Here is a 22,782-nt window from a genome sequence, read left to right as displayed (position 1 = left end):
ATGGCAACAAGTCTGACAATCTAAGCTGAATAGATGACTATTTACAAAAAATTAAATTGCCCAGGTTAACAGAAGAGGAAATAAATTACTTAAATAATCTCATTTTAGAAAAAGAAATTGAATAAGCCATTAATGAACTCCCTAAGAAAAAATCTCTAGGACCAGATGGATTCACAAGTGAGTTCTACCAAAGAATTAAAGAACAGTTAATTTCAATACTATGTAAACTATTTGGAAAAATAGATAAAGAAGGAATCCTGCCAAATTCCTTCTGTGACACAAATATGGTACTGACACCTAAACCAGAAAGAGCCAAAACAGAGAAAGAAAATTACAGATCAATCTCCCTAATGAATATTGATGCAAAAACTTTAAATAAAATATTAGCAAAGAGATTACAGCAATTTATCAGCATAATAATACATACAACCAAGTGGGATTTATACCAGAAATGCAGGGCTGATTCAATATCAGGAAAACTATTATCACACTTGACCCCATCAATAAGAAAACCAATAGAAATCATATGATAAATCTCAATAGATGCAGAAAAAGATTTTGACAAAATATAGCATCCATTCCTATCACAAACACTAGAGAGCATAGGAACAAAGGGATCTTACCTTAAAATAATAGACAGTGTCTATCTAAAATCAACAACAAACATTATTTATAATGGAGAGAAGCGGATGCATTCTCAATAAGATTAGGGGTGAATCAAGAATGCCCATTACTACTACTATTATTCAACATTGTTTTAGAAATGTTGACTTTAGCCAGAATAGGAAAAGAAATTTTAAAAATTAGAATAGGCAGCAAAGAAATAAAGCTATCACTCTTTGCAGATGATATGATGATATACTTAGAGAATCCTGGAAAATCATTAAAAAATCTACTAGAAACAATTCATGGCTTTAACAAAATTGCATGATATAAAGTAAATCCACACAAATCAACAGCATTTCTATATATTACTGACAAAGCTTATCCACCAGAGAGAGAAAGAGAAATTCTATCTAAAATAATTGTAGAAAAAATAAAATATTTGGGTGTCTATCTGCCAAGACAAACCCAGGAACTGTGTGAACAAAATTACAACACACTTCTTACACAAATAAAGACAGAACTAAACGACTGAAACATATCAATTGCTCATGGATAGGTCAAGCTACTATAATAAACATGACAACTCTGTCTAAATTGATCTACTTGTTCAGTGTCATGCCAATCAAACTGCCAAAACATTATTTTATAGAACTAGAAAAAAATAACAAAATTCATCTGGAAGAACGAAAGCTCAAGAATATAGAGAATTAATGAAAAAAAAAATACAAAGGATGGTGACTTAGCACTACCAAACTTAAAACTATATTATAAAGTAGCAGTCATCAAAACTATTTGGTACTGGCTAAGAAATAGAATGGTGGATCAGCGGAATAGATTAGATACATGAGACATAATAATCAAAGCCTATAGTAATCTAATATTTGATAAACCCCCAATCTCCAGCTTCTGGGATAAGAACTCTCTATTTGACAAAAATTTCTGGGAAAACTGGAAGATAATATATCAGAAACTTGGCATAGACTTACATCTCACACTCCATACAAAAATAGGGTCAAAAAGGGTACATGATTTGGGCATAAAGGGTGGGAGAGCAAAGGATAATTTACCTATTAGATCTTTGGAGAAGGGAGGAATTTATGACCAAAGAAGAACTAGAAAATATTATGAAAGGCAAAATGGACAACTTTGATTACATTAAATTAAAAAGTTTTTTCACAAATAAAACACAAGGAAAGTACAAAGCTGAGGGGGAAAAATACAGTCAGTGTTTCTAGTAAAGGTTTCATTTCTAAAATATACAAAAAGCGGTGTCAATTTTATAAAAATACAAGTCATTCCCAATTGATAAATGGTCAAAGGATATGAACAGATAATTTTCTGATGATGAAATTAAAGCCATATATAGTCATATGAAAAAAAATGCTCTAAGTCACTATTGATTAAAACAAATTAAAACACCTCTGAAATGCCATCTCACACCTCTCAGATTGGCTAAGATGACAGGAAAAGACAATGATAAATGTTGAAGAAGATGTGAGAAAACTGGGACACTAATTGATGGAATTATGAAATGATCTAATCATTATGGAGACATTCTGGAGAGCAATTAGGAACTACACCCAAAGGTCTATAAAACTGTGCATACCCTTTGACCCAGAAGTGACACTACTGAGTGTATATCCCAAGGAAATCATAGAGGGGGGGAAAGGACTCACATGTGCAAAAATGTAGCAGCTCTTTTTTTGGTAGCAAAGAATTGGAAAATGAATAGATATTCATCAATTGGGGAATGGCTGAATAAGTTGTGGTATATGAAAATAATGGAATATTATTGTTCTATAAAAAAATGATGAACAAATTTATTTTAGAAATGCCTGGAGAGATTTACATGACGTGATGCTGAGCAAAACAAGAAGAACCAGGAATACATTGTAATACAAAAACAGCAAGGATACATGATGATCAGCTATGAAAGATTTGGTTGTTGCCAGTGGTTCAAGTGATCCAAGGCAATCCTAATAGACATTAGATAGAAAAATGCAATCTGCATCCAGAAAAAAAAAAAAAACCCATGGAGATTGAATGTAAATTAACACATACTATGTTCATTTCTTTTTTCTATTTTTCCCCTCTCTCCTATGGTTTTCCCCTTTTGTTCTGCTTTTTCTCTCCCCACATAACTCATAAAGCAATGTATGTTAAAATTAATTAATTAAAAATATTAACAAAATTCCTGTCCCTACCACTTCTTAAGTTAAAAAAACATTATAGATATATATATGTAGAGATATATCCATATATATATGCATATGTATATATGTATGTATATAGTACATATTTGTGCATGTATAGTTATATATAATTTTCTAGTAAATCAAATAGTATTTACTTTTATTTATATTAAGAGGATTTTGAACTTCAGAGTCTTCTCTTTTCTTATAGGATCCTAGGAATTAGCTAGTATCTCCCTACAACACAATTTCATGATTATACATGTTTTTATTATATCTTCTTTCTAAGTTCATTTTTGTCATGGAAGAGCCCTATTCATGTTTGTATTCTTCAGAAATAGACAAAAAAGCCCAGACAGCCTAGACTCTATTATTTCCCTACTATCTGTACTTCCTTCTATCTCTTTTCCATTCTTTCCTTTTTTCTTTTCTCTATTTTTTATCCTTCCTATAATATCAGAGTATACTTCTCCTGTAGTGCTGTGTATACTTTTATGGAAATATTCCCTTAACCTTTTTAACTGACCTGATATATATATGTATATATACATATATATATATATGTATATATACATATATATATATATATATATATCAACAGAGATTTCTTCTTGAATAATCTATAAAATGGGGGAATTTTAGTTTATAGTTTTAAATGTCCCTTCCAATTCTGTCATACTTAGACTTGTAACAACCCATATTTTCCTGCTCCCAGATTTTAAAAGTTCATTCGTTTTTACTACACTCATTTTTCTGAGACAAAGCATTTTCATTTCACTTGTATTCAGTGCTCTTAGAGTCATCATCATAACTTGGATAAAAGGACCTAGCTTTAGAACCTTAGGGCCTTTAATAAAAATGCAACCAAAATTGTTACTAAATTATCTCAACACAGACTCTTTCTTTAAGGCAATGCATATATTCAGGGCAGCTAAGTGGTGCAGTAATAGAGCATCAGACCTGCAGTCAGGAGGACCTGAGTCTCAGACATTTAACATTTCCTAGCTGTGTGACCCTGGGCAAGTCACTTTACCTCAATTGCCTCAGGGATGAGAGAGAGAGAGAGAGAGAGAGAGAGAGAGAGAGAGAGAGAGAGAGAGAAATGCATACGCTTTGCCACTCAGAGTCAGTATCAGATACTACTGCAAGATAACACGTGCTAATTGAAAGAAAAATACGGACACAGAAACCTTTCCCCAGCCATTTTTCTGCTCATTAATACTTGGGAAAAGAAAAGTAAATGTAAGACCTGTGACAATATATTTCTCCTACATAAATTCAAACAATACAAAAGTTTTCTCACACCTCCAAAGGTTTGCCTAGGTCTTACTCTTACACTATGAACAATATAAACTACCAAGCCCGTGAAAGTTGCCCAATATCCTCCTTAAATATTCTTAATACTCTATAGCAACACTGTAGTTACAGAGAGCATGGTGCTATCCACTATCCCAGTGCTGAAACATCAAACTATTTTCAGCTGACCATGGTGCTGACAACCTTTTCTGATTAGCTACAGTTTAATTCTCTTTAATTTTTAAAGAAAATTTTTTTTACTTCTATTTCTCTTTTTGACTATTTAGCTTTAGAAGTTTAATTTTGCATTCATTCTTTTTACTAATAAAAGCCCATGTATTATTTTAGTTATTTGCATTATTACTGCATTATTACCACTTCAGTCATATACCTCTAATTTAGTATTAAATTTCTGCATATTAAATGATGAAGCAGGAAAAGAAAAAATTATTTTTGATCAGAAAAGAAATGTTTATTTCTAGCTTGTAGAGAATATATATAAATCTTACTTTTTATAGATGGTATTTTAATCCTACAAAACCTTCTATGCTATAGGGATTCTATAATTCCTGCTGCATTTTCTTACCACTTGCTGCACATTTTGTGCTACTGAAAGGAATTCTCTTGATTCTTTCTGCCGATATTCTGGAAGAAATTCGATGTTGGCAATACGGAACAGCCCAACAAAGTAAAAAGCATCCTTGCTTTCAGCCTGACCTGTGAAACAAAAAGAAGACAATTAGTAGCTGCATAATACTATAATACTATCTGGTTTGTACTTGTGTGTTATTGTGTTTGTGAATTAATTGTTTTTAATGGCAAATAAATATTTTAGTGGTTCATAAATTTTTGTACTCTACATAGTTAATAGTATCTCTTTCATGAATAGTAAATGATGGCACCCCTGAGAATATCTCTTTCTCTTTTGACAGAACTATTTGGAATAAGGTAAGAATATAAATTTTGCAATTCACAGGCCGCATGAAGTTGAGGTATTTGGGGAGCAAACAACATATGTGGTTACTCAGAAGGAATGCCATGTAGGGGAAGAGAGGTTTATAATGATAGATATCTTACGATACATTTTTTGTCTTCGACTTTTCCCTTTTGTTCTGATTCTTCTTTCAAAACATGACTAATATATAAATATGTTTAATTTAATGATTATACATGTGTAGCCTATATCAAATTGCTCCCCATCTTGGGGAGAGAAGGAGGAAAGGAGGGAAAAATATGGAGTTCAAAATCTTATAAATGTGAATGTTGAAAACTATCTTTACATGTAATTGGAAAAAAATACTATTAAATATCTTGTGATGGGATTAAGGTAAAAGAAAAGGGCCACAGACCCCTTAGCCTCTGGTTTTGAGTGCTATGCACTCTCTTCAACTTCAAAGGCTTACCCGCATGTTGTCTTTTGTAGACTTTTGTAGACTGAATGAAGGACAAAATATTAGAATCCTGCTTCTTAAACCGTGGTTCTTGACATCCTGTGGGTTTTCATAACTAAATATGGTGGTCACAAATTTATGATTTGTTATAAATACATGCTTTATTTGTAAATCTATTTTATATACTTGGGGTCATAAAAATTTCTTGGGCAAAAAGGGGTCATGAGTGGAAAAAGTTTAAGAAGCCCTGCTTTAGAAGACCTTAATCTGATTTTTAAAAATGATCTATAATTAGCTAGCTGTGACCTTGTAAAGGTCACTTTACCTTTCTGCATTTCAGTTAAGAGAATAATGTAAGGCACTTGGCCTTTATGACCACTAAGGTATTTTTAAATCTACAATCCTAAAATGACCAGCTTTAAGAAAGAAAAGTGACAAACTAACAGTAACTTATTAATCAGTCTATTTTTCAAAATAATACATTCCAAGTAGATGATTATCCATTCTGCCTAACTTTTTCCAAATTTTCCCAAAAAATATAGTTAGTATAACTTGGAACCAGAGTAACAGAACTAACTCCAACTTTATATAAAGACTGATCTCATTATACTCCCAAATATGGCAAGGTAAAGAGGTTTTGGGGTTTAATGGAATAATTAAAATATCTTTCAGAAGGAATTTATTTGGTGGGAACATTCCTTAATATGGGTATCACAGTGGGAAAATCAATAAAGATCCAGATACTAGATTACCTGGACTGGCCCCTAGGTTCAAGTCATATTCTCTCCAAGATCACCCTGGGACCAAAAATTTATGCTATTCCCTATGCTTGCCCAGAGGATGATAACTAAATTAAGATCTGAGCTGGTATCTGGAGAAAAGTTTTCTATTAAGAAAAATTGTAAATCAGTCAACTGCCTCAATATTAACTATCCTTAGACCAGACACCAAATGTCTCATCAACTGGGCATACAACATTGTCCTGTACCACTAACCCAATCCATAGTCTTTTTCATCCTGACAAAAGGACAAAAATCAAATAAAAATTCTGGGTGGGATCTAAGGCACACCTTTCTCCTTCCCCATTCTCACCTCCTACAGGAAAGGGTGTATTGTCAACTCCCATTGCCTCCATTTTCTTACCTCAATCTCAGTTCTCAACCCATTAAAATGTGGTTTCCAATTCCATCACTCATATGAAATTGTTCTTTCCAAAGTGAGTGATTTTCCCTTAATTGCTAAGCCTAATTGCCTAGGAAGTAACTAGGTGCTAAAGTAATCAAGCAGTAGACTTGTAATTAAAAAGACATGAGTGCAAATCTCGATTCAGACACTTACTAACAGAATGACTGTGAAAAGATTCCCTGTCAGTTATTATTATTACCTTTTGTCAGGCTTTATCATTCTTGATCTCTTTACAGCATTTTACATAGGTGACAACCCCTTTCTTCTGGATACTTTCCCCTCTCTAGGTTTTTATAACATTGCCCTTTCTGACCTGTCCTTCTGATTCTCCTTTGCTAAATTATTTTCCATATTTTAATTTCTATGCATGAAATTCCTCATTTCATTCCTCAGGGTTTCATTCCTAATTATTTTTTATTTCTCTCTAAATATTCCTCTTATGATCTCATCAATGACATTTTCTGTTGTTGCTTTCTTGAATTTTATTTTTTCTATTTTTTTTCCTTTTTGATCTGATTCTTCTTGTTCAGCAAGATGATTGTATAAATATGTATGCCTGTATTGGATTTATATATATTTTCACCATATTTAACATATATTATTTGCCATATAGGGTCATTGATGAAAATTTTTCCTTTCATATGTTTTGAAAATATAAAGCTTCAATAAAAAAGTAAATGTTAAAAAAAAATTCCCTTGGACAGTATAGTACATGAGGTCACGAAGAGTTGGGACACAACTAAATTACAACAGCATACTCCTTTCTGTCGTCTTCCTTCCCCCTCTTTTTCTAGGTACCTTACAATTTTGCCATTTAGTACTTCCCCCCCCCAAAAAAAAACTCAATACTGATTCAACTCTAAGTCTAGTGTTGTGAGTTAGTCCATGATGTTTAAGTTCTGTTTCTCAACCAGCACTTCAATTTGACTTACATCAAATTCAGTTATTTTCAGTTGTGCCTGACTCTTCCTAATCTCATTTGAGATTTTCTTGGCAGAGACACTGTAGTGATCTTACAGATTTTTTTAAACAGATGAAGAAACTGAGGGAACCAGGGTTAAGTGTCTTGCCCAGGATCTTACAGCTGGTAAATATTTGAATCCAAATCTGAACTCAGGGAAGATGATTCTTCTGACCTCTAGGCCCAGCACTCTATCTACTAGGCCATCTAACTCCTTGTATACTTTTAGAAAGAAATGTCTCTCTGTTGTTAATTTGTTCTTCTAGTTGTTGTTATTGTTTTGTTCTTATTAAAGTCATAGATAACCTAATTTTAATTCGATTTTTAAATTTTTTGTGGGGTAATTTATTTCCTTACCTGTACCTTACTTATTTGATGTATCTTTTTATCTTTCTTGTATTTATGTTATCTATAAAGGAAGAAATTTGTTCAATTTTGGTTTCTTTGGTGGGAATATTTCAAATATCATTATTTTATCAAACATCCAATTTAATTGAGAGGTTCAGGTTTGCAGGACATGTCATATTGGGTTGCATCTTTGATGTCTTTGCTCTTTGAAACACATCATTCCACTCTTACTTGCAGTTTCATCTGGGCAAAAATTGTCTTGCATTACTTTTGTGTTGTTGTTATTATTTTATTTTTTTAAATACAAAGATAGTTTTCAATATTCATCTTTGTGAAACCTTGTTTCAAATTTTTCTTCTACTCTTTGCCCCTCTCAAGCAATTCAATATAGGTTAAATGTGTAATTTTCCTAAACATATTTCCATGTTCATTGTACTGTAGAAGAAAAATAAGATCAAAAAGGAGGAAAAAACACATGAAGAAAAAAAAAGGCTTGCAACACTTTAATTTCCTGTCTTTTCTATTTTAAGTTATTTATCTTGGTTGGTTGCAGAATTTGTTGATTAATCTTGGAATTGTTAAATCTGATCACCATATATCTTGGAATTTGTAGCACAGGGTTTTTTTTTCCTTGAAGAGGGGGTGATCTGTTTATTCCTTTGAATGACACTTTGTTTTCTATGTTTTCTATGTTTTTGCTTCTTTCTCTTTGCCAGAGATTAGAACTCAAAGTTGCTTCACTTTTTTCCACACTGGAGAATAATCACATCTGATCATTATTGGGTTATTGCTTAAATGACTTTTGAGGATATAGAATGTCCAGCTCAATGTCAATCTTTCTTCCCTTAGATTTGATGAATTCACACACATGTGAACATCTTGTCTCATTTTCTCATATTCTTCTGTTCTCAAGGTCTGTACTTTCAAAGTACAGAGCTCTGCCACACTGTCATCCTAAGCCTTTAGGTTTACTTGCAGACAGAAGCACAAAGATAGAGAAGAGTTGAGTTCTATTTGCAAAAGCTGATTTGACTTATGTAGTCCTATGGGGCATAGTGACTGGTGGAGAAAGAGGAGGTAAGTGAACATAGTAGGGGACTAGGAATTACCTTTCCCTGGTGTTAGTGAATTTGGCTGACAAATTTTTAGAGTTTTTGGTGTTTTAGATTGTAGAGATAGCTGAAATTTATTGATCTTTTGTGAATAATTCCTATTTTGGAAAAGTTTGAGAGATCATTCAAATTGAAAAAAGGTACATATAGTTCTCCATAGTAAGTTCTTATAAATGCTTGTTGATTGATTATTGAAAAGAGAATATGAGTTTCCATTGAGCATATCTTTTTGTTGACTATTAAAAAACAACAACCAAGGAACTTGTGATTCAGTGAAGCAAAATTTCACCCTAAAAGCTTTTCTCCAACTAAGTATCTCACATATCTCATATGAGTAAAATCATATGAGAGTAAAGATACTAGTTGCAAAATAAAAACCAAATTCTAATTTCTCTTGGTTTATATTTCTTCTGTTTAATATGTTTCTCTTTTCCCCCCTTCAATAAATGGCATATGCAAATCTAAAATAAGAATTGTGAGACAAGTAACCTGAGGTTACCTAAGTAAAACAATACAGTAAAGAGGAATATTCAATCTAAGTTGATTAAGTCTTAAAAAAAAAAAAAAAGAAAAGCAGTTTTTAATTTCATAACAGTTAGCAAGTATCTCAGTCTGAATTTGAATTCAAGGCTTCCTGGCTTTGGATCCAGAAGAATAAAGAGAATAAATGCAAGGTGAACCAGGAAGAAAGACATTAAAGGAATTCTGGGAGAGTTAGGAAAAGCTTCATATAGAAATTGGCAACATAAACTTTGTCTTGAAAAAAGAGAGGAATTCTCTAAGTAAAGGTGAGGAAAAAGTATACTCCATACATGGAAGTTAACCAAGGTAAAGACATGGAAACAGGAGATGGAGCCCTCAGTATGTGAGGAATAAAGAGAAGACAAATTTGACTGGACCTCAGAATGCAGGATGGAAAGAAATGTACAATAAGACAGGAAATATAGATTGGGAATAGGTTGTAAATGGCTTTAAAATATTTGTGTGGAAATTTTTTTTAAAAAAAAATTTATGTGTATGTTGTCTCTTTTCCTTAGAGTATGAAATTATTTAATTTATTTTTTTCACTGGTGCCTTGCATCTGGCATATAATAGAAAATTCTTTGAAATGTTTGTTGATGGATTTTATATTATATAAACAGTTTATATACCATGTTTCTGTAGATGATCTCTATATTTGATTATTGTACACAATTGTTTTATATATGTTTTATGTGTCATTTTAATTATAAGAGACTTGTATTTTTGGATTTATATTGCAACACTGTCATTTATGCTATGATTATATACATGACTTATGGTCGTTTTGTGTACTATGGTTAGCTACACGAAATTCTAATGTAAAAGATGTAGATTAATGTATGTGTCTGCATTGTTTTTAACATGTGTTAAAGACCAACCCTGTTAACTATATTGAATGTGTTTTCTATAAATTTCTTTAATTAGTTGATATGTTAAGTTCTATATATTGTATTGCACATGCAGAGATATTTTGGTGAATTCCAGTATGATTTTCAGAGATTTCAAATACTGGAAGATATAGACCAGCACTTAGCACATTATCCAGTATCTGGTTAAGTGTTTGACAAAAATTTGTTGACTTTATTTGATATAAGTTTCCCCTTCTTATAACAAAAATCTTTCTAATTCCTAGTCCAGAGGCACATCAATATGAATTTGTAAAACATTTGAGTTTCAGAGTGTATCTTTTTAAAAGAAGCTACTATATGGGTGGAGTCAAAATGGCAGAATAAAGTCGCAAAGCTGATGGAGCTCTCTTAATTTCCCTAGAAAACCACATGAAACCAAACCTCTGAACAGAGTCTGATGGAATGAAACCACTCTCCAGCTCAAAATAGAAAAAACTTCAAGAAAAGTCAGTCTCACTGGGGTGAAAAAGGCATCCAGCTCAGATCAGATAAGCTCTGGGAAAGCAAGTTAGATGCTTTTAATCACAGCAAATCAACAACTAAGATGCTCAGACTTGCCTCAATAGTGGAGCAAATCAGTGGGGCAACCCACAGTACCAGCTCAGAAGGCAAACTGGAAAACCAGGCTGTTTCCTGGAAAGAGCAGCCAAGCTACCCTCTACAAACACAAGGAGTCCCTGGTGCTCAAAGCCAAGGCTCAGAGCTTCACAAGAAGACAACATTACCTTTATTCCAGGAGCAGAATTCTACCATAAAATTTTTTAAAAGAGGAATGCCAAAAGAAAACAAAAGAAAATGAACAAGAAACAGAAAAGATCATAGAAAGCTACTATGGCTACAGGGCAGATTAAAACACAAACTCAGACAAGGACAGAATGTCCACAGAAGAAATCTCAAAGAGTGAGATAAATTGGTCTCAAGTTCAAAAAGGTTTCTTGGAAATGTTCATAAGAGACTTCAAAAGGCAAATAAGAAAGGTAGAAGACAAAATGAGAAAAGAAATGAGAGGGATGCATGAAAGAGTAAACAGTTTGAAAAAGGAAGGGAAAAACTTGTCTGAAGAAAACAACTACTTAAATGGTAGAATAAAATAAATGGAAAAAGAGATGCAAAAGTTAATTGAAGATAATCACACATAAAAAAAAAAAAAAAAAAACTAGAACAGGGCAAATGGAAGCTAATGACCTTGTGAGCAAAAAGAATCAGTCAAACAAACTAAAATGTATGAAAAAAATGAAAGAAAATGTGAAATACTTCATTGGCAAAGTAGTCATGTGGAAAATAGATCCAGAAGAGACAATTTAAAACTTTTTGGCCTATCTGAAGGCTATGGCCAAAAAAAAAAAAAAAAAAAAAAAAAAAAAAAAAAAAAAAAAAAAAAAAAAAAAAAAGAAAAAAAAAAAAAAAAAAAAAAAAAAAAAAAAAGAACTTGGATAGAATTCCACAAGAGGTCATTAAGGAAAACTGCTCCAATATTCTAGAAACAGAAGAGGAAATACTTATTTAAAGAATCTATTGATCATTTGTGGAAAGTGATCCCACAAGGAAAACCTCAAGGAATATTGTTAGGAAACTCCAAAATTATAATCTCAAGGAAAAAATACTGCAAGCTGCCAAACAAAAACAATTTAACTATCAAGGAGCAACAGTCAGGATTACCCAGGATCTGGTAGCTTCTACAATAGAAATTGGAAGGCCTAGAATACCATATTCTAGAAGACAAAGCCTGGGATTACAACCAAGAATTAACTACCCAGTGACACTCAGCATTGTCTTTCAGGGGAAGAGATGGAGTTTCAATGAACTAAGAAACTTTCAATCATTTCTATTGGAAAAAAGGAGATCAGTACATGAACTGATGCTGAGTGAAATGAGCAGGACCAAAAGATCATTATATACATCAACAACAATACTATATGATGACCAATTCTGATGGACTTGGCCATCCTCAGCAATGAGATGAACCAGATCAGTTCCAATGGAGCAGGAATGAACTGAACAAGCTACGCCCAGCGAAAGAATTCTGGGAGATGACTAAAAACCATTACATTGAATTCCCAATCCCTATATTTTTGCCCACCTACATTTTGGATTTCCTTCACAGGCTAATTGCACAATATTTCAGAGTCCGATTCTTTTTGTACAGTAAAATAACGGTTTGGTCAGCAAAATAATATACTTATTGTGTATCTAATTTATATTTTAATATATTTAACATCTACTGGTCATCGTGCCATCTGGGGGAGGGGGTGGGAGAAAGGAGGGGAAAAATTGGAACAAGAGGTTTGGCAATTGTCAATGCTGTAAAAGTTACCCATACATATAACCTGTAAATAAAAGGTTATTAAAAAATAAATAATACATAGAAAAAAAAGAAAAAAAGAGATCAGAAAATTTAATCTGCAAACACAGGACTCAAGAGAACTATAAAAAGGCAAGCAGGGGAAAAATGTATATGTAAAGGTTAAACTATTTACATCTCTAGATAGGAAAACATTATCTGTACATCTTACAAACTGCATCTGTCACTGGGGCAGACTGAGAAGGGCATCACATGACCAAGGGTGTGGTTGTAAATGATCCCCGATGTGATGACATCAAAGAAAAATACATCAAGGGGTAGGAAGGTCTGTATTGAGAAAATAGGAAAGAAAATGTATAATGGGATAATTACTTCACATGAAGATGTACAAAAAACAATTACATTTTGGGGAAAGAAGGGAAGGGTCTTAGCATTGTCTGAAGCTTGATTTCATCAGTTTTGGCTTTAAGAGGGAATAATTTAATCATGCAGTTGGGCACAGAAATTTATCTAACCCTATAAAGAAGTAGAAGGAGAAAGAGGAAAAGAAAAGGGACAGGATAGAGGGGATGGCAGAAACACTGGGGAAAAAGGTAAAAGAAATGGGGGGAGGGGATTGATAGAAGTTAAGGTAGTAGGTGGAGTGGGTAAAAAAAACCACTAGTAAGGGAAGGGGGGAGGAGTGATGGGAGATAAGGTAGTGGATGGGGTGGGTAAAAAAACCCCACAAGACTAGGACTTAGTCTTGTCCTAAGGAAAGAGATAGTAAAAGTATATTCAGGGGAGAGAATAAGATGTAGGAAAATACAGAGTTGGGAATCATAACTGTTAATGTGAATGGGATGAACTCTCCCATAAAATGGAAGCAAATAGCAGAGTTGATTAAAAAACAGAATCCTGTAATAAGTTGTTTACAAGAAATATATTTGACACAGAGAGATACATACAAAGTAAAGGTAAAAGGCTGGAACAAAATTTATTATGGTTCATCTTAAGTAAAAATAGCAGGCAATTCTAATCTCAGATAAAGCAAAAGGAAAATTAGATTTTATTTAAAAAGATAAGGAGGAAAAGTACATCTTGATAAAGAGTACCATAAATAATGAAGTAGTAATGATACTAAATGTGCATGCACCAAGCTGTAGAGCAGGGAAATTCCTAGAGATTTTAAGCCAATTATGGGAAGAAATAGATAGCAAAACTATTCTAGTGGGGTACCTCAATCTTCTCCTCTCAGAATCAGACAACGCTAACCACAAAATAAACCGGAAACAAACTAAGAAGGTTAATAGGATCCTAGAAAACATAGATATGATAGACCTCTGGAGAAAATTGAATAGAGACAAAAAGGAATACACCTTTTTCTTGGCACTTCATGGCACCTCCACAAAAACTGACCATGTATCAGGCCATAAAAACCTCACAATCAAATTCAAAAAGGTAGAAATAGTAAATGCTTTCTTTTCAGACCACAATGCAATAAAAATTACATTCAATAAAGGGCCAGGGAAAGATAGATAAAAAATCACTGAAAATTAAATAACCCAATTCTAAAGAACAAGTGGGTCAAACAACAAATCACAGAAATAATCCATAATTTCATCCAAGAAAATGACAATAAGGAGACAATATACCAAAACCTATGAATGCAGCCAAAGCAGTTCTTAGGGGAAATTTTTTATCATTTCAGTGTTCAATGACATGCCAACCAAACTGCCAAAACATTATTTTATAGAACTAGAAAAAATAATAACAAGTTTCATCTGGAAGAACAAAAGTTCAAGAATATCAAGGGGATTAATGAAAAAAAAAAAATACAAAGGATGGTGGCTTAGCAATACCAAACCTAAAACTATATTATAAAGCAGCATTCATCAAAACCATTTGGTACTGGCTAAGAAATAGAATGGTGGATCATTGGAGTAGATTAGATACAAGTGACACAATAATTAAGGCCTATAGTAATCTAGTTTTTGATAAACCCCCAAACTTCAGCTTCTGGGATAAGAACTCACTATTTGACAAAAATTTCTGGGAAAACTGGAAAATAATATGTCAGAAACTTGGCATAATCCTATACCTCATACTCCATACCAAAATAAGGTAAAAACGGATACATGATTTGGGCATATGGGATACCATAAACAAATTAGGACAGAAACCCATCATTTCATGATTTCCTCATCATTTTATCACTAAGTCTCTTTATCTGCACATGCCTCACCTTATTCAGCAACTACTGATTTACAGCCTGAATGGGCTTAGAAATCAACACCCTAGCAATTATCCCTCTAATAACTTCCCCAAACAACCCATGTGCCACAGAAGCTGCCACAAAATACTTCCTTACACAAGCCACTGCTTCCATAATAATAATAATAATAATATTCACTATCATCTACAGTGCATGATCAACAAACCAATGAATACTCTTCCAACTATCTGACCAATGGGCCTCTATTTCAATAACCCTGGCCTTCTCCATAAAACGAGGCCTTGCCCCTTTTCACTTCTGAGTGCCCAAAGTAGCACAAGGAATCCCACTCCTAACCAGAATAATTCTTCTAACCTGATAAAAAATCACCCCAACATCCATCCTATACCAAATTGCCCCCTGCCTGAACATAAATATCCTCATTACCCTTGCAATTCTATCCACCATCCTGGGCAGATGGTTTACCTATCAGATGATTTACCTATCAGATCTTTGGAGAAGGGAGGAAATTATGATCAAAGAAGAATTAGAAAACACTATGAAAGGCAAAATGGACAACTTTGATTACATTAAATTAAAAAAGGTTTTGCACAAACAAAACCAATAGAAATAAGATTAAAAGGGAAGTACAAAGCTGAGAGAAAATTTTTATAGTCAGTATTTCTTATAAAGGTCTCATTTCTAAAATATATAAAGAACTCGGTCAAATTTATAAGAATAAAAGTCTTGACCATTTGATAAATGGTCAAAGGATATGAGCAGACAATTTTCAAATGATAAAATTAAAGACATTTATAATCATATGAAAAAATGCTCAGAGATTGGCTAAGATGACAAGAAAAGATAATGATAAATATTGGAAGGGATGTAGGGAAAATTGGGACATTAATACATTGTTGATGGAGTTGTAAAATGACCCAACCATTCTGGAGAGTAATCTGGAACTATGCTCAAAGGGCTATAAAACTGTGCATACCCTTTGACCCAAAAGTGGCATTACTGGGTTTATGTCCCAAGAAAATCATTAAGGAGAGAAAAGGACTCACATGTGCAAAAATGTTTTTAGCTGCTCTTTTTGTAATAGCAAATAATTGGAAAAGGAGTGGATGCCCATCAATTGGGGAATGGTTGAACAAGTTGTGTACATGAAGGAAATGGAATATAAATATATTTAAAATGATGAACAAGCTGATTTTAGAAAGGCCAGACTGGTGCTGAGTGAAACAAGCAGAACCAGGAATGCATTGTACATAACAACAGCAAGAATGTGCAATGATCAAGTATGAAAGGCTTGGTTCTTCTCAGTACTTCAGTGATCCAAAGCAATCCCAATAGACTTTGGACAGAAAATGCCACCTGCATCTAGAAAAAGAATTAAAGAGACTGAATGTAAATCAATACATACTATGTTCACTTCATTTTTCTGTGTTTTTTATTCTCTCCTGTGGGTTTTTCCCTTTTGCTTTGATTTTTCTCTCCCAACATGATTCCTAAAGCAATGTGTATTAAAAATAAATAAACTTACCACAATAAAAATGAAAAGGGAAAAAAAAAAGAAACTACTATATGTTATCCCCTGCATCCCAGCCATTGCTAGTTGTTTTGACACTGGTCTAATAACTCTAGAAGAGAGAGTGAGATTGATGACTTTGTGCAGTTCTGTCTCATCTAAATCCAATTAATGTCCAAGTCAAGACATCACACCATGATATCATTGGTCCTTTCTTCAAAAATAAAGTTTTGACAACATCAAGATTCTTTGAAAGATGCAATACAAATTATTTCATTCAATAACCCATTCATGATCAAGTGTGTTACTGAGATGTATGTCAACCAAAGATATTTTCCACTGCCATGGGAAATATTCAGCACAGTGTCCAAATAGAAGATGGGTTCCCTATAATAGTAAGGTCATCCAGATGTTCCTGTTATTTTTGGCATCATAAAAGTTACACAAACCCAATAAAACTGCCTCCTAAATGAGATGCACATGGCTTAAAGCATTTGACCTAACAAATCACATTGGAAAAATAATGTAGAATAAGCATTATCTAGATTGCTATGGGCAGTTATACGATGCAGTGCGTAAAGAGCCAGTTCTAGAGTCAGGAGGATCTGGGTTCCGATCTGACCTCAGACACTAGCTGTGTGACCCATTATAAGTCACTTGACCCTGTTTACTTCAGTTTTCTCACCTGAAAAATGAGGTGGAGAAGGAAATGACAAACCACTCTAGTATTTCTGCCAAGAAAACCCCCAAATGGGGTCACAAAGAGTCAGACATGACTAAAAAAAAAATGACTGATTGAAAATATGTGAAATACTCTTCTTGGCCCTGTTGATTTAAAGACAAAATAAAACATTGCCTGCTGACAGGGACATTCTACTTATGAATAACATAATTAGTTGGGTTTTTTGTTTTTTTTTTTTTTGCTTTTTTTTTCCTGAGGCATTTTGTTGTAGTGATTGGCAAATGGAGTTTTGGACTTAGAATCAGAAATTCAGATTCATATGCTACTACTGACACTTAACCCAGAGATGTGATCCTGTGATTCTGAACATATCTTGTAGCTATTCTGAGTCTCAGGATTTTTTTCCCTGTAAAATGGAGATAATTATTAATGCCAGCCTACATCACAGTGTTCTTATGAAGCTCATGTAAGATAATCTATAAAAATGCTTTGTAAACCTGTCATTTTTTTTATTATAGCTTTTTATTTACAAGTTATATGCGTGGGCAATTTTACAGCATTGACAATTGCCAAACCTTTTGTTCCAACTTTTCCCCTCCTTCCCCCCATCCTCTCCCCACAATGGCAGGTTGACCAATACATGTTAAGTATGTTAAAGTATAAATTAAATACAATATAAGCATACATGTCCTAACAGTTATTTTGCTGTACAAAAAGAATTGGAGTTTGAAATAGTGTACTATTAGCCTGTGAAGGAAATCAAAAATGCAGGCAGACAAAAAAATAGAGGGATTGGGAATTCTATGTAGTGGTTCATACTCATCTCCCAGAGTCCTGGGTATAGCTAGTTCAATTCATTACTGCTCTATTGGAGCTGATTTGGTTCATCTCATTGTTGAAGAGGGCCACATCCATCAGAATTGAAAAACCTGTCATTTTTATCAATACTGTTTTGTTTTATGCCCCAACATCTTATCATAGCAAGAAAGAAATGAATGAGGATGAGAAGAAATTTATTTTTTTTGAAATTAGTCATTAAAAAACAACAAAAGTCCACTTACATTTGCAAACTTCTTCTGTTTGCCCCAAATCCTACATGTCAACAGAAATTTTTAGGGAGCCTAATGATATTGATAAGGGCAGCCTGAAACTGAAGCCTTTCTCCTTCAATGAAAAAGTCTCCTTGAATCCTGGCCTCTGTAAAAGACCCCACCCAAGGGAAACAGGATAAACAGCTTCATTCTGTTATCCTGAGAAACGAGTACCACTCCCATTGATAACACAATTAAGCTCCCTATTGAGGTGAAGATTAACCCAGAGACACTCATTCAATTCCAATATTTTCTCTGATTCCAGCTCAAACTGCAGCTAGCCCCCATCAAGAGCTGCTAGCCTAGGCTTCTATTATAAAATGAGCCAACTTGAGGCTCAATTCTTACAGAGGATCTAATATGCCATGTCAAGGAACCTCTCTCTCCCTGGCATAGCAGCAACTCTCTGCCCGCTGAAATTATATCCTCTTTCAGAATTATCCTCTCTTTATCTTTCTCATCTATTTCCCCAACAAGACTTTATACCTCTCTGTTGGGATTTCTCTGTTAGAAACTTTACTTGTCTGTGGGGACCTTGCCACCAAGGAATTCAGTCTTTCTATTCATGCATAGCAAAGGCTGACTTCCCAATGCCAATAATAAACTTCTTTTACCAGCCTAGCTTTTTGGGTTCATAAATTCCTTTACAAAGGACCTCTGAACCACCAGAAAGGGGTTTCCATAACTCTCTCCCTGCACCGAATCCTAGGGGAATCTAGTCAAACCTTTTTATTTAGTTTCCTGAACCCCAAACCCTCCACTAACCTCATCATTTGGTTCTCTGACTGGGAATCAAGAGGAGTCAAACCTCATCAATACCATTTAAAAAACCCTGATCCAAATAAACTAATAACCTACTTGGTGAGTTATTCCTACTGGCAGAAAGAAATACATGCTGGCCTATTGTGTTCCTACCAATGGGAAAGGAATAAAACAAAACAAAACAAAACACTTTCTGATATTTAAGGACCCCATCTAAGGTTGGTAATGTCTAAAGAGACATATGATAAAGAGGAAGTAGAAACTTGGGTCTTCATTTCATCCCTCTATCATATATGATTTATTACCAGGATCCCAATATTCAGCATCTAGTGGAGAAAGGGATCTCTGAGTAAAAAGCCTACTGCTTTTTATACTGATGCACTGGGATGCACTGAGCAAAGCAGCATGAGTATTATGGAAATGGAGCAAATAGATTAAAAAAAAAAATCTCTGTGCTCCTCATCTTTGAATGAAGTTTCTCTTTAAATACCAACAGCCTCAAAGATATCTCTTCTCTGTTTGGTGACCTCTTATGAAAATATCTTCTATCCAACAACCATTTTCACTGGGTATGAGCCAATTGCACTTTCTATTCCCTTTCAGCCAACTTTAATTCTTTCCTTATCAGGGTGATCAAATTTCATTTACTGATCAAATTCTAAAACATTTCAAGTTGAGTAAACCTAATATCTCTTCCTGTCAATTCTACTTGTGAGATTGTTAATGATTTAAAATATTAGAGAATCTCTTCATCCTAATTGGTTCAAACTGGAATGGGTCCAGCACCAAAACTCTATTTGCTTCTTAGGAAACTTCTATCAATGAATTAAGCTCTTTTGGGGCAGTAACTGCAAAATTATCTTGAAAACTGAGTCCTTTCCTCTCCTCTCCTCTCTAGTGATTCTTTCACAATTTGCTGTTTTCATTCCTTTGGATTTCTAGGATTCTTGGGTTCTCTTCCCTCCTTACTTCTGACTCTTCTTTCTTTGCCAGAAAAAAAAAAAAAACAAACAAACAAACCCTAAAACTTGTATAATGAAATAGACACAACTGAGATTCAAGATATTTGAATCATCCATCCTAGGGCTATTTGCAATTTGACAAGAAAAAGATCTGAAATACAAGGGATGATGTTCTGAGTAACATTTCAAGAATCATCCAAGTAGACAGGGGAGATATATAGTTGGTGGTCCTTCTTCACCAAGTGTCTACAAAGCAACTATGGAGGTTCCCCATGATAATGATATTTAGAAAAATGCTAAGGTAAAATTATAAGTGAGATAAAACAACTCCTTTTTTTCTGAAGGATTTCAAATTCATTCAACTTATCTGACCGTGTAAAAAGATTCTAGAACTTGCTTTCTCCTGCCACCACTCCTATCTTTCTCTTTCTTTTCCCTCCTCTCTATTGAGATGGAACAGGGTTTAGAAAATGCCATTTTCTCCTCTACTTCACATCAAGGTCTGCTTGGAGGATAAAAGAATACTATAATGAAAATGCATAGAATTTAACAGTTTACATAATGGAACCTACATTTATAATGTGTCATTAATCCTAATGCATTCAACTTCCATGAGCACACATTTTAACTCACTGATATGGAGCCATAGCAACGTCCAGGTGATTACTGCTAGGATGACTAAAAATGCTGTGAAAAGAATGATTTTATTTTGAATGTTCCAAAAGGGGCTTTTCTTGGCTTTCTTCTTGAATTTGATTTTGCCAATAGGTTTTCTGTGTGGCTTTCTGAGTGGTTTCCTGACTGGTAGCTTTTCTGGTCGGGTCACCATTTGAACAGAAATATTAGATACCTTAAAGAAAGGAGGAAAAACACATACACACACACATAAGCATACATATTATGCAACAAAGGCAGCTGAAATAATTAAAATCAAGAGAGATACAAGGACATTTTAGCATAAAATTTCAAAAGTTAAGGGCTAAATGGTGAAAAATCATGGTCATGTGTTTATTTTTTTTAAGTCCTAGAGATCATAGAACTGGAAAGAGTATTCAAAGCTAATTTTGTTTATCTTGTTCATTTCATAGATGAGGAAGCTGAAGTCCAAAAAGATGAAGTGTTTTGCTTAATATCATCCAGGCAGTAGATAAGAGAGACAGTGTATGAATCTCAGCCCTCTAACTTCTGATGTAGGGCTTGTTATATAGTGCCAGGTGATATTTGGTCTGTCCATGCATGTTTAACCTTGTCTCAGTCAAGAAAATTAACAACAACCAAAAAAATTTTAAATATTGTTCTCTAGGGAAATGGATAATTTCTATTCCTGGTTATCAAAGAATTCTTTACCACTAGGAAAAAATAACAGATGATATCCTGTTTTGGGGAGGAGACATGCAGCTTGTTCACAACTCTATTCCTATATACTTTTGAGTGATCACATAGCTTTGGTTTCCCAATCAATAAAATGAGGATGACAAACAAGGAACTGGAAAAAATTATTTTGGCAAAAACCACTGTATAAAATTAAAATATTCTGTTTACAAACAAAAATAATTGCTATTTACTATTTATTGTTGCTCTTCTTCTCAGTTCTCTTCTTCCTGCCTTCCTCACCTGATAGTGTGAGAATTATAGAATAATGTATAGAAGGAACTTTGAGCTTCTTGAACAGAGAAATTTATATATGTCAATGTAAATAAAGTCCAGTGGCAAAATTATTTCTAACTACAACACTTGTAATGAGAGTAATGACAAATGAGTAAAATGTAACAACCTAGAACAAAGGCAAAACCAAATAAGAATAAGAATTCTAAAGAAATAATGCATTTTTGTTCCACTAATAAGTCCAATTTTTATGAATTTATACCAATTAATAGACTAACTTGCAGCTCAGTATGCTTTAAATTATTCATTTGTATCTCATTCCTCCTGCCAAACAACCTTGTCCAGTGGAATGTGGACTAGTCGTCCAGCTGAAACTTAACAAGAGTAGACTTAATCTAATGCTATACCTTGAAGGAGGTAGAGATACTGTTTCTAAAGAGCAAAAATAGTCATTGTAGAAAATGGAGTGGACTCATTAAAATAAAATTCCTTTCCAGATATTTTCTAAATGAGCCAAAGGAGAAATTCTTCTAAAATATATACTTGTGATGCCTTCAACATGTAAACTGAGTCTCACTCTTGATTTTCTATGTAATTACATCAAAGATAGCCTTTTTCTCCATCAGTTTGCCCTGGTTTGCTTAAAGATCAGTATACATTCAGTGATATTTCAATGCACAGATGTGAACAAATGCCACTGACAAAACTCTAACACAAGCTGACAGCAATTCAGAAAAGTGGTGCAGCCCTCAGTGGTACACAGAGAGCAATGACAAATAGACCCTAAACAGCTAAGAGAGCAAGGTTGTCAAATACTACTTACATTGAAGTCAGCAGGTTTGACTGAATCATCACTGTTGGTTTTCTCCATTTTAGGGGATCTCTTCTCAAGTTTTCAGGTAGGTTCCAAAGCCAATTGCCCCTTACTCTTGTACAAGGTCCCCAGGTTCCTGTCTTGGGGAGAATCAGCAATAGCATTCAAGAGATCACTCAGGGCAGGGCATCAATTTACATCCAGCAGTTTCCAGTTCTGTAATTGCATCTGTCTCACAGCTTTACAGAGGGTGTTAAAGGGACCTGGCAAATTATGTCCCAAACTGAAATTGAGTAGGCAGGTTTCTATATATGATTT

General features: G+C 33.9%; 1 protein-coding gene across 1 annotated transcript in view; it reads right to left on the bottom strand.

Moving 5' to 3' along the window:
- Positions 1-22,521, bottom strand: part of TMPRSS7 (transmembrane serine protease 7) — a 96,594-nt gene extending 74,073 nt beyond the window's left edge. The window contains exons 1-3 of the mRNA XM_003763582.3: positions 22,474-22,521; positions 20,679-20,895; positions 4,681-4,811 (exon numbers count right to left, since the gene is read on the bottom strand). Of these exons, the coding sequence (XP_003763630.1) occupies positions 4,681-4,811; positions 20,679-20,895; positions 22,474-22,521 (396 nt within the window). The remainder of the gene's footprint in view (positions 1-4,680; positions 4,812-20,678; positions 20,896-22,473) is intronic.
- Between the last annotated feature and the right edge of the window lie 261 nt (positions 22,522-22,782).

Source organism: Sarcophilus harrisii, chromosome 3 (assembly GCF_902635505.1).
Source record: "Sarcophilus harrisii chromosome 3, mSarHar1.11, whole genome shotgun sequence".
NCBI lineage: Eukaryota > Metazoa > Chordata > Mammalia > Dasyuromorphia > Dasyuridae > Sarcophilus > Sarcophilus harrisii.
The sequence above is the reverse complement of the archived record's forward strand: the minus strand, read 5'-3'. Positions and strand labels throughout refer to the sequence as shown.